The sequence below is a fragment of the Magallana gigas genome, chromosome 3, assembly GCF_963853765.1.
Source record: "Magallana gigas chromosome 3, xbMagGiga1.1, whole genome shotgun sequence".
NCBI lineage: Eukaryota > Metazoa > Mollusca > Bivalvia > Ostreida > Ostreidae > Magallana > Magallana gigas.
The window spans coordinates 35,489,138-35,503,369 of NC_088855.1; the positions used below are offsets into that span (position 1 = coordinate 35,489,138).

The 14,232-nt window shown below is 30.5% G+C and overlaps 1 protein-coding gene across 3 annotated transcripts in view; it reads left to right on the plus strand.

Annotated features, from left to right (window-relative positions):
• The window catches only part of LOC105336414 (delta-like protein 1), a 39,742-nt gene that overhangs the window by 22,293 nt on the left and 3,217 nt on the right, over positions 1-14,232 (plus strand). For 2 of the 3 annotated variants that reach the window (XM_066077791.1, XM_066077792.1), the window contains exons 2-4: positions 12,282-12,392; positions 12,723-12,836; positions 13,002-13,112. In XM_066077791.1, coding sequence (XP_065933863.1) covers positions 12,282-12,392; positions 12,723-12,836; positions 13,002-13,112 — 336 coding nt within the window. Of the gene's footprint in view, positions 1-4,858; positions 5,239-12,281; positions 12,393-12,722; positions 12,837-13,001; positions 13,113-14,232 lie in introns of those variants that run through there. The other variant, XM_034479949.2, reaches the window with a different exon arrangement.

The window sequence follows — 14,232 nt, forward strand, 5'->3', positions numbered from 1 at the left end:
TTTCCCCAAGAAATGTAAGTAAGAAGTATTCATATTCCTACGTTACCTGCCCCTTAGTCTTCAAAACTTTTGAGTGGAGGATCACTGCATTCCTAATGGTGCGGCGAAACTTCCTCATGGGCTGGTCCTCGGCAGGGGTACACAGCAGATGGACACCATCCGGGCCTAAATAATGAAAGTCCTTCCAAAACCCCCGATGTCCCCAGAAATAAATTCCACCAAAGGGCTCAGCAAAACGTTTCAAATGTTCATTAGTCTGAACCACAAAGACGTTAAAATTTTGGCATGATGCAAACTGCATTCGGCGAATTAACTGGCCTATTATCACTAATTTTACTCCAACACCATCTCTTAAATACTGTCCAACAGATATTATATCCCTAGCTAATTTCTCACTGTTTGTACTTTCACAGATATCATTTTCACCAATCTGTAAAAACACCACATCAGAAATTGAGTCAAAATGCAGAATCTCCGCCCTGAAGACACGCTTGCTTAATCTCAAACCGCCTTTCCTCTAAATGATACTTTAAACACTTTAGGGTCTAAATTCAGATTGTCTGTTTCTGTCTGCATACAATAATCTCTTAATCCTCTGATGTAAGAATGTCCAATCACGCACGCATTTAAAATACTCATTGTTTACATATTGTACCCCAACCGGAACCAGCAGAAATAATCATGCGATATCGCATACAACAAAAAACTAGAAACTGCGTTTCAAAAACCTAGTGTATCAAAACATTACTCGTGCTAACACTCTCATAGATGAAGACAGAATGACCCTACTCTCACCGGTCAGATACTGACCGCATCAAACCACGTGACCGTATCGCTTAATTTGATTGGCTATTAAATTAAATTTGGGGAGAATTACACCATGGAATTTTTAGCAATTACATGATAGGTCACTGGGAGGTTTTTAGACTAGGAATTTGGGCTAAAAATAGACATGGACAGTGACCACTGCAGGGAAATTACATAATATGGCCAACGGCCTCTACAAGGCCTGGGAAAGAAATGCAACTTATCTAATCAAACATAAACATGAAAAATACAATAAATCAGCAAATAAAATTATAGCATTCAACACATAAATACAATTATTAACATAATTGTTGTTATACATGTATCATTCTTCGATTGACAATTCATTCACCAATTAATATTGCTTATATTATTACAACAATTATTCTTTCATGATAATTGTTCGTTAATTATCACACAATATCCTCATTGTGTATAAATATTTCTTTATATGCGTCATTTCCCGCCGTTTGTCGACGAGAGAAGTAACGTAACTGTTAACAATAAATTTGTGGCAATGTAAGAGTGTTTTGCGTGTGCATGCTACGGATAAGAAAAACTATATACAGCGATTTATTTACAAGTTCGATGTTTATTACTTCAAAATCAGTTGAAAAGAGTGAAAAATTAAGTAATTTCAAAGTCATATCTTTGATACGGGGTAACCAATTTCTATTCATGTTTACGGGGGGGGGGGGTCATTTTTTGTGGGGGTCATCTTCTTCATGTTTAACGTGAAGAAAAATAACCCCTGGGTCTTTTTTCTTCAGAAAAATCCAATTATTCTTCAGCTAGGGGGGTCATTATTCTACGTAGAAAAATGACCCCGGTCATTATTCTACGGGAGTCATTATTCTTCGTTACACCGGCGACATGGGACCTTTTCCTTTTTCCAAAACTTAAAAACAGTTCTTAACTGGTCGTCGATGCTCATTCCGATATGCCCTTGGCTCAGCCATCAATACATAAATGGATTTAGAGTTTGAAACTATGCATTTCAAACCGTGGAGAATACTTTAATGGGATGTTATGTTCATTTTACTATTTGAGTCGAATGCTTTTTAAATATCGCAAAATACACATTACATATCGAATAACCCTTGTTTATCCTTTGCAAATGCGATCCAAAAAAGCTTTCTTTACCTTTAGATAGTTAATGTCAAATATCAGGAAAAGAAGGTTGGAAAAAATTTAAATATTATACAAAGCAAAGCCTGAAGTATTTCTAAATTTATCAATTCAGATCTAATATTGTATGTTAAAGACATTTTTAGGTCACCTGAATCGTGCATCGTTCGATAACAATTTTACATTTTTAACTTCTTGAAAAGTACAAGGCTAATTTACCATTAGAGGATAAAGCAAATATGTTTTTAAAAAGCAGCCAAATTTTCAAAAATGTCCATAAATCCCTCTACCAAAGTTGTGAAATCCATGACCCCTGGGTCAGAAGTCCAGACACTAGGGTGAGGCTAATATGACCATATACATATAGTAAAGTGTGTGAAATGTTTCAAAATCTTCTTCACTACTCTCATATATACATTTGTTAAAAACTAAATACATGGTTATAATGTTCATGAGGTCTGCCTAAATTGTGAAATTCATGACCCCTGAGATGGGGATTCAGGCCCTTGGGTTGGGCCGATATTAGCCATGTAGTGAAAAAAATTACAAATCTTAAAACATCTTCTTTTTTCCCATACATGTTGGGAAAATACTGAATAAATTGTTATTATGTCCACGAACTCCTCTACCTAAATTGTAAAATTCTTGGCCCCTAGGTTCAGGCCTTAAGACGGGCCAATATGGCCATATAGTGTTCATGCATATAATGTTTAAAAATCTTCTTTTCACTCCCACTCAAAACTGAATTCCAAATTTTATAGACTAGGAAGCCCTCTACCAAAAGCGTTAAATTCCTGTCGTGCCGCGGTAGGGCCAAAATGGTCATATAATGTTAATGCATTTAATGTTATTAAAATCAACTCACAAAAAGCAACAGAGGGACGAAGAACACAAAACGAATAGTTTTTATTTCAAGCTTGTTAACTTCAATTTCATAGTCAAGTTTCACAAGGAAAGCTTGGTAGGGATTTCGAAACCTTAGATAAAGAAGTTTTGAAATCAAAACATTTCAACAAAATTAAAAATATCAAAGATAAAGGTACAGCGGAATTCAATTGTAAACCTCTAAACAATTTACCGAGTGATAATCTGTCAATTATTAAATATGGAATAAAGAGTACAAAATGAAAACTAATAAAGAGTTCAAAATAAAAACTACACATGAAAGAAGAAAAACGTCTATATATAAATGTACAAACGCTCCGATCCGGTGTTTTAACATATTATTTAGTTTTTAGTTTAGTGCTAGTTTTGTAGGGTTTTTTTTTCCTTTTATATGCAGTATTTATTTTATTGTCCTGAAGAAGGGACGGGTTGTCCCAGAAATTTGACGATAATTAACTTTAATGTCCGTGTCGTTGGTTATTTTTAGTATTTTCGGTTTGCTTCTATATATATATATATATATATATATATATATATATATATATATATATATATATATATATATATATATATATATATATATATATATATTCGTACACACCAGTGATTCAGTAAGCCTTGTACAAGTTGGAAAGTAAATTAAGAAAGCTACAAAAGGCTGGAAACATAAATACATGTTTAAATACATGTTTATACTACTAGATCTCGTTAAACGATCTCGCGATTAATCTGATAAAAACAAACTTTGATAAACAAAACGTACGAAACAAAGCAGAATTTTTGTTTTGGTATGTAATTATAAAATACCGAGCGATCAAACGGTATTCGCTCGATTGATTTGTACCTGAGAATGTAAGAAGAGGAAAGTGAGCTTTCCATTAAGATGAGATTCGAGGCAAGCGGGTGTAACTTTATGCTATGGTTGACTGTTCCTCTGAGGAAATTCTATACCAAGCCTATATAGGGAGTCCTTATCCGGGCTCAATATCCCTTAATGTCTAGCTTAAAGGCTATGAAGAAGGTGGTTCTATAATAACAAACAACGGGCAAAATTGAGCTTAAATTTTGCAAAGAAAATAAAATTTCTTTTGGCGATTTTTTTAGAAAAACAAATATAATTCTACAATGTATGACATGGCTTTGTAATGTAACAAATCTTATAAAATGTATAATAGTTTTTTTTTTCATACTGGACCCTCGCAAATTAATAGTATAGAGAAGGGATGAAATGTTTAACATAGAAGTATATGCATATTTATATACATATTTATATTGTGCTAAAACAATGTAAGCATCACGATAAATTGCTCTGTAAGTTTATTCATCTGTGACATTGAACGAATAATGGGGCAAAAAGATTATGCTAAAATAAATAAAAATTATCACGACATAATGGGATTTAAATCCTTAGATATGACTATACAAAAAGAAAGCTTTCATTCTATTTTTAGTTTTACTTAACTTTAAATTAAGTAAGACCTGGATGCATGATCTGGCTGCAATTAAAGTTATAAAGTTCATACTAAAGGTAATGTCTTCATTAGTTTTAAATTCAATTTTAAAATGCATTGAAGTGAGCAATGCAGCAAGTGGCCTTTTAATTGAAAAAAAAATACCACATTGATATCTGAATAAACTGTTGCTGCAGTGATTCTTTTGTTTAAGATAAGAAACTCAGAACCTCTTTGCATTTATTTACATATGTGTCACAGTGTGATAATAGTTGATATTTTAAATTTGATTCTATCACGAACCAACTGGTTATCGTAAACGTATGCTTACCTTATTAAGATATTTATCTTCCCAGAGAGTTTTTACAAAGAGAACTTCTTAAAAGTATTATCCCAATATACTTTATGCAATGCGCCAAGAAGCCACATACTCTTCTGAAAGTGATAAAATAAATTAGCAGATTAATTTTTAAACGGCAATTCGTCTCGCTTTGAAAAGTGTAAATCGATAACGTTATATGTAAATATATTTTTAAAACCCATACGATACAAATCGTGACGTTCCGCAAGACTTTGATTTAAATCTAAATTTATGTTACTGCAATGATTAAGAAGATTTTATTCTTGTTTTTTGCAAATTGTTGTTTGTCACTAACGATAGTAAAAACGGCAACCGAAACATGTAATCAAAATAACTCTGATGATTGTCATTTCTTCAATTGGAGGCCTTGGGGTTCGTGCATTGGAAAATGTGGTTATCAAAACCAAACCAGAGAGCGCTTTTTCTGTTGCAATTCAGAGGTAATTCCCCATACTGTGGAGAATTGTTTACTGCATTGCAATTTAAGTAGGCAATATCCGACAAAGGAAAGCAAAACTTGTCGAATATGCCTAAATGGCGGCACACTGCATTCTGTGTCGACTCCATGTGCTTGTAGCCCTAAGTTTAAAGGAGACTGCTGTCAAGGTAAGGATGCAATTCATTAGTATCCGATTTCTTTTGAATACTTTCCAATTCTAATTATATTATCATAAACAAATAGTTTACACAAATAGTAAATACATTTAAGGAAAATATAACAATCATTTTATCGAAGGTATCAAAATTAGAATTTTTAAGAAAAAAATGGAGTCCACCTTTACTTTAAAAGTATCATCTAAAAGATTGTAACCTAAGTTATTATAGAAATCTTAGAAAATATTCAACAGTTTATATTACTGTATGCTGGGAAATTTCCTACTTTTGTATAATAGTTACAAAATAAAAAACATTTATTGATACCCGATGGTGTGCCATTTTACGCTAAAAGCTTCATTGCATTTGTGTTTATTGTTATTTCAAATATCAATGATTTTTCAAAAAATAATTTATATGTGGGTTTTTTAAAATACTTTTATATTTCCCGAGTTCTTATGTATATCCTTATAGCCTAGGTTAGTGAGCTTTGCAATTTCCAAGTTAATTAAAAATGACAAAATTAAAATAATTTGATATTAAGGTATTGTTTGTAAATATTCATCTCTTATACTCCCCTCATTCAGCTGCATTCATATGCACGTTGATATGTATATAATAACTAGACAGTAGTGCTAACACAACACAGAATAATTTCATTAAATTTGTAATATCTCATGTAGTAGGGGCTTACGCCAAACTATCAAATGTAATAACTAGAAGACACGGTGTCCATCTTTAATAAAACTTGTCCATTTCACAATATTTAGATTAAATGTATTTTTCACACTGCCAATAGTTAAGTATTTCTCATTTAAGCTACGCAAGAGATGGTAATTTAAATTTTTGTACATGTATTGTTCATATTCAGTTAGTAATAAAAAAATTTAATTAGACTAAATATTACATGATTTAAAAAAAACTATGATTACGTGTCCGCAACTATTTATAACGTTCAATTCTAATTGAAGTTTCCGGTTCTAAAATCAATACGATACATTTCGATTAAATGATAAGAAAATTTATGAAACCAAGAAAGATTTCATATAATTTACAAACACTATTTTTAAATGATGTAGAAATACATGTTGATAAGGCATAATTATACATTTATTACCTCATTTATGTGTGATATAGTGTTCGACAAACTTGACCTTAATCCTTGCAATACATGTTTTTATATTTTGTTTTGTCAAGTATCATCATTCTGAGTACATATAAGAATCAACCAGAATATATGCAATGTTTGATTTGTCATGTGTAAATACTTGTTTATGCGACGTCATAAGCAATTTAATTCGTTTCTGGTTGGGGGAGGGGGGAGGGGTGTCCAGTTTGTTTCTTCGTCGACATCACAGTAAATAATAAGATTTATGTGTAATTTACTATTCCTATCGGTCGGTTGTCCCAAATGAGTTGTTTCCTGTGGTAATCCGACAAACAAATTGCGGTATCTTTTAAAGTGTCACTTTTACGAGTAATTATTACAAGTTGACACATGGTTTTGAACACTGGGGGTGTTTATCTTATCTCAGGGGATCTCTTTAAAGGGGTATCTGTGTAAAAGGGATTATCGTCATTTTCTCTCTGCATTAAATGTGAGTGTACTTTATTACACTTAAGACCCGCTATTTGACTTGAAGTTGTGTACATAACTTTGAAGTTCAAACTTCAATCAATTATTCTTAATACTTTAAGTTTAACGCAAGATTATTTATAAACTACGGATAAACTTTCCCTCTATCTCTCGCATACAAACCCACCAAAAAGGGAAAAAATCTAAAAACAAGCAGATTTTAACAGAAATTGCAAGTTAAAGGTTCAAACCAATAATCAAATATAGTTAAGCTGGAAAAAATTTCTTTTCTTATTTAGAATGCCCTGTTAATTCTGTTTTTTATCATAAACAAATTCAGTTGCAAAGATTGGAGATGAATTATTTCCAATCTTTAATTTGAATACGAGATACTGTCTTAAATTGAAAATTACTATATTTCAAAACGAATATACAATAAGGTGCATGGTAAAGATTTAAACTTAAACTTGTCAAATTTCCGATTCAATTTTCTTTTCAACTGCCATGCTCAAAACAGGCTTCTCTTACGACAACTAAACTTTGAATCTTTAGACGCCCTGTCTAAAGATACGTGTACATTATACAAGTAAGGTACAGCGCGCGTTTAAACGTTTCTTTGTTTTTTGTTTGGGTTTTGTTTTTTGGGGTTTTTTTTTTTTTTTTTTTTTTGGGGGGGGGGGGGGTATCTCTTCTCATATTATACGTTTTCTTTTAATATTAAAAAAGTATATGATGTGATCTAACATTCCTTAAAAGAATATAAATAGAATATAAATTAGATGTTATATCAGTGTACCAAACAAGAACAAATCGGACGTTTAGTTAAAGCAAAATATGCAAGAATGTTTGAATGAATTTTTCGGAACGAATGCGTGTGCTTAAAGGGACCAAAAATGTATCGTCAGCATTCAATTTACAAACGAGATAAAGACATCACAATGCTTCGTTATTAAAACAAGGATTGTGATATATTTTGTTTACATTTAGATTGCTGATTAGATGTTACGGTATTTGAAACGAATTAAAAAGTGAAAACAATAGAAACCATTTAAGTTAATTCATAATTAACTTGCATATAAAAATACATTTACTGGTACTTGTACAATAAAAAATTGAAAACGTAAAATTTATAGAAGAAATCGTGAGAATGCCCCTTTAATAGATAAATAAATTATACCTGTAGTATAAACATTCGGGTCGAATTTCATAGATAGGAATTAAAATTTATGCGTTACAGGCGTTAATTTCGGGGTTAATATTGATATAATGATTTTACAATCGTTTATTTGGAACATTATCATTTTCGGATAAAACTAATATTGAATTATGTATTTCGTTCTGGATTTTTTTTTTTTAGAATTGAACTAAAAAAAGAAGAGATGTTTTGTCCAACAACAGAAAACATTTAACTTCTTTAATTTGAAAACAGGAAAGTTAGGAATAATTTTACAGAAGTTATCTTTTAGTGGGTCATTAATATCGTTTGATGCCGTATATCGGTAAATGCTTTATCTAAGTAATTTAGGTACTGCTATTTTGCAAAACAAATTGACAAGGTGTTGTGAGATATCGTAACGGCGGTCGTTTAATTATCTAAATATCCACATAAGTTACATAAATTTGTCGTGTAAATAGCAGGACCACAGTTAAAGTGAACATTTGATTATTTTACATTGTATATGTTTATTTTTTTTAATAGGTCTTAATGTATGAAATTTCTTATTTTAATTTACAGTATCACTCATGATATAAGTACTTTAGACAGCTTTAAACGTAATGTCCATATTAACAACAGCATTAGCATATTTAACTAAATCTGCTTACATTTGTAGTGTATAATTCATGCAAGTTCAAATTGACTAGCTCAATTGAAACGATTATTTAAAAAATCGAAAATGACAGTTGTTTACATTCATAACAATATTTTAAAAAACAAATAAATACATGATGTAAATTACATGAAACATTAGTTATGCTCACAAAACAATTTTGAACACAAATAATTAAAAACAAATAACAGCGGTAGAAAATCTTGTTTTGCCAACAATACATTTCTTTGCCTTCATTTATCGAATTGAAAGTCGATATTTTCTGAAAAAATGTGTAATTTTACAATGTATGTTCTTTATTCCCAACGAGATTATGTGCCACTTATATTTCTTTGGCATTCCTTTGCAAATATACAATCCATTTCAACTCGTTGGAGAGAGCAAATATAAAATCACACAATATACATATCCTTTATATATTGGTATTGTCATTGTCAATAAAATAATTTGATTATTCTATAATTTTTTATACAAAACATCAATTGGGCTTATTGCTGCCAAATTTTTTCCTTTTATATATATAACAATTTAAGTCGATACACGTTGTATGAATGCAAACAACAATGCATCGTTTTTAAATATGGCAAAAACATCTTGATATACAAAATCATTTTTTTTTTGATTTGTTTTTAAATCTTCAATAGTAAATTGTTCATTTCGACTTCTTATAGTGAATTTTGCAGTATGCAGCATATAGTTAGTCGGCGATTTGAACATAGTGCATGGTTTGATGTTTAATGTATTTTTTTAATAATTTTTTTTTCTTTTTTGCAATATTTAATCGTAGTTATGCATTTCTCTTAGACTTTTAAAACTTTGTAGTTATTGCAAAACATAATTTAAACATAACATAGTTTTGGCTTTGTCTTTTCACCGAGTTTAGAATTTAAATTAATTCTATTCTAATGTTATAAGTTATGTTTCCCCGTGTAACTACCTTTTGATTGCTCAAGCGATGTGTGTCTGTGTACATGTAGTTCGCTTTAGTTTGACTTTTAAAAAAATCTTTTAAATATAAGAAATAATTAAATTCTTGCTTAAAGCGGTGTTTTACAATGCTCTTTAAATAACATATTAAGACGTCTGAAAAATTGCTTCGTAAACTTTACTTTAAATATTAATTTAATATCGAAACAAAATATCACGTTTTTTTTGTTTTGTTTTGTTTTTTGTTTTTATACCCCCGCAAACGAAGTTTAGGGGGGTATATTGGTTTCACCCTGTCCGTCTGTCTGTCCGTCCGTCTGTCTGTCTGTCCGTCTGTCCGTCTGTCTGTAGACGCAACTTTGTCCCCCCTATAGAATTTTTTATTACTGCATGGAACAGTTTGAAAATTTGTACATATGTTGAACACCATCTGAAGATGTGCACCTGCAATTTTTTTTAAGATCAGACAAGATTTAATGATTTTATGACAGTTTTCATATTCCTTATTCTATATATTGTACACTAATGTTGAAAAGTAAGGGAGGTAATCCTTACAGATTTTATTAATTAATTAATAGAAAACACTCTAAAATATATTTATATAAATACATCCAGATGGAGTTTTTTGTCTTTATGTCTTAATTAATAAAAAAAATTTATTTTTTATAAGTATTCTATCAACTGACAATGCAAAGTTTTTGTTTGTCAATGATAAATTCTTAGGAGCTAATAAGAACATCAAAGACAAGTGTGGCTGAATTCATTTGTCCCAAGGGAGCCATTATCTGAGCCATGGTTCAGATGGAGCATGTGTTTAGGGGAAATTGATAATCTGTAAAATTGGTGATGGTTTTGGGGCTATTTTAAAACTGTTTCATGTAAACCAAAAGGTCTATCATAATAAGGAAATAAATAATATAATTATTAAATAATAAAGAAGTTAAACTATTTTTAGAGGTTGTTTAAATTCATTTGTCAAGTAAATTGATGAAGTGACCCTATTGGGCATTAATTTAAATGAAATTCAAAATTACTGATATGATTGTAGTGTTTTGGCAATTTTAAAATTGTTTGTAATATTAAATTTTCTTTTTTACATATTTTTACATAGTATGGTAATTATGGTAATGTTTTGGGATTTTATTAAATTTAATAAGATCATCAAAGAAAATCATAGTCCTATGGGATCAATTTTCTGATATGGAGTTCCATTGTGCCATAGGAGAAAGTGAGGAAAATTTGAAACAACTAATTGCATCTGTCAAGACTCTACTTAGAAAGATATTGAAAGTTTTATCAACAGAAGAGCATTGCTTGGCTACCAGTATTTCTATTCACTGCAAAGGGAGGGGTTATTGTCATTTTGTTGGTTTTTCTTTAAATCAATTAAATTAAAAAAATATATCATCAAATAAATACATTTGTAAATGTATTACTGTTATAGATATGTATTTACAGTGAAATTCTGACAATTTTGATTTTAATTTTTCTTTGTTAACTAACTTTTTTTTTTTTTTACAATTCTAGAAATTTTTTTTGTATGTGTTCCAAACCTTTCTTATTCAATTCAATTATTTGTCCCATTTGAAATTAGCCTAGCGGGGGTATTATTTGTTTTTGTTTTGTTTGCCAGATTGAACAATGACTTAAATAATGAAGAAGGTATTAAGACTTGAACATTTATAAAATGATAGGAACAAATTTACTCCTAATCTGTTTGCATAAATATGTTCAGTGTAGGTGATTTTATTGATTAAATTGGCCGAAAATCGCAATATCAGAATAGAGTCTCCCAGGGGATCAATTTATCAATTCCAAACTAGGAAACATCACGAAATGCAAACAACATAATGCCATTAGTTGTTCCAGAAGAAAATTGGGTCTCGGTATTTAAAAGTTTATCAAGACACGGACATTCATTAGCGTTTTATATATTTTTACCCATTATCGTTATTTTGCAGACAATTTAAATCAGATGTGGTAGGCATTTATTGGAACATTGATTCAGTATGAAGGATATATCGATCCAAATCAAACCTCACTTTTACTCTTGTTTTATTATTTTTTTATTTTATACAAATATATGAAAATGTATTCATTAATCAAAAGGTTTATGCTTTTCGAACGATTTTAAATTACACGAAGATAAGTCTCTCTGTGCTTAAGCTTAATACCTAGATATCGGGGCCAAATCAAGCATAGAAATGGAATTCATTGTATAAGACGTTTCTGATTTTACCGTTATATTTGGTATTTAAAATTTTATAAGTATGCCTAATAACATAACATGGAGATAATTATTAATGAAGATTCCTAACAATGAAAAAATATATTAAAGGGGTATCCTAACTCTAAATAATTAGTACAAGTTTATTCTTCATTTTACTAAAGCTTACCCTTTATGATTGAAAATCAGAATTGGTAAATTATGAAAAATCATCTTTTATAAAAGTAATTATAAATGTTTACGATCCATCCTTACAATCTGTGAAATTCTTAACACCCAATGAAAAAGTCAATTATAGTTTTATATTCTATTAATTACCATTGTACGTGTAAAAATGCTTGTTTTATGCGTCGATATTCTCAACTGGCTACACTTTCTTAAAGATTACTCTATATTTATTTTTACGTCTGCTTTTTCTTTTATTTCATAAAGCATCATTTGAACTGCAATGATATAAACTGAATTATTTGTTTCTAAATTGATTGTATTGTTTTAGACATGGTGAAATGCACTGACAACCCATGTAAACACGGCACGTGCTCTGACAATTCTCCCTCTTTTACCTGCACATGTGATCCTGGATACAAAGGCATAGTCTGTGACACTCGTTAGTATATATATTTATGTGACATGTTACATACAAAGATAAAGATTAATGATAAAGTAGGACGGATGTTTAACAAATTATCTATCAAAACTCCGTTAAAATTTCAGAGATGTTTTTTTTAGCCTTCGACTGTTATCTGATACTGAGAAAAGGAAAAAAGATGTTAGCATTTAGAGAGCTTTTATTTTCGAAGAGAAAAATGTAGTTCAGTGTTGAAATCACTTTGACCTTTAAGCCAATGTAATTCATAGTGTTATATACCATTATTATCTGCTAAATATACCAGCAGAATAGAGTATCTAAAATTTACAACCTCCTCATTTTCATAAGGGAAGGCATGCAGCGAAGGAATCATTTGTCAAAAGGGTGGAACATGTCACGATGGACCAAATGGATTCCAATGTCAGTGCTCGAAAAAGTTCTCGGGAGACTTCTGTGATATACGTATGCTGAAGAAACTATGCATTGCGATTCATTTGAATCAGTTTGAAGATTAAAATCAACCCATAATCTAAATTTTTATGAATTACAAAGGAATAAATGATTTTAACATAAAAAATAATCTTCATATGAACTTTGACTGATTAAACGTCTGTTTTTATTTATAAGCCCTAACATGCAGTGATGCCCCATGTCAAAATGGAGGATCGTGTACCAATGTAAGAGGATCTTTTCAGTGCAGGTGTCCACCTACTCATACAGGAGATGTTTGTGAGAAAGGTAAATTGATTTTGAAAATTCATTTTAATTAGTCAATTTCATTAACAGGCAGCCAAAACTTAAAGTGCAAATATTTGTTAAATTTCAGAAGAATTTACTATGTGTATATATTCCTGAAAATTACTTAATTTTCTAACATTCAAGAGGCATAAATCTGTTAAAAAGCGAAACCAAACTTCAGTCAACCTGAATATTCCTATGACACATCCATACACCAAATATGAGTTGAATTTGTTCAAGAGGAGTACATGTAATTCTGTCAAGATTCATCGGAACGGAACCAAATTTGAACTCAACCTGTATATTCATATGACACTTGCATATATTAAATTTGAGTTGAATTTGTGCAACGGTTATTGAGATAACTAGTAGGCTAATTTTCTCGAACAATTAATGGTCTTTTCACCCGTCTAACGGTTTAACTAAATAGTCTTTATTTTTTTATGCTTAAAATTTTTTGTTTCATTAGAATTGATAAAATGCCCTTTCTGCATTACCTCATGAAAAAATGATGTTGAAATATTGAGTGTGATTTTTTTAGTGATCTTGAACTTTGACCTTTATGTTATTTTGATTGGCCCTGGTCAATTTTTCATTTTCAAGTGGTCCGATGTCTCTACGACGTATGTCAACTAAAGACATTGGTTAAAGTTTTAAATTTCTATCTTTTTAGGGCTTTATATGGAAGCGATTACAAGCATTTTGTACAATAAGAGTAATAACTCTATAACTATTTCCTGATAGGGGTTAAAGGGCTTTATTTTTAAATGTCATTAGGAATCCTACTACATTCATGGGAAAGTTTTTCTTCTATCATTGTAAGCATAAGAAATATGAAAACTCATTATTATACAGATTTACTATTTTGATCGGCCAAGGTAGACGCTTCAAACCCAAGTGGTCCGATGTTTCTACAACGTAGAGTAAAAAAAAGTTTTATGTTTTTTTTCAAGAACCCAAGAAACTTTCAGGGGCAATAACTACTTTTTGTGACTAATTACATAAAGAAACAATTGTTTCATTATCTCTAATAATTAAAAAGCTGTGCCGGGGGGGAAAGAGAAGAATAAAATAATAAAAAACATAAGAGATACAAAAGGTTTTTTCCCTAAAATATGGA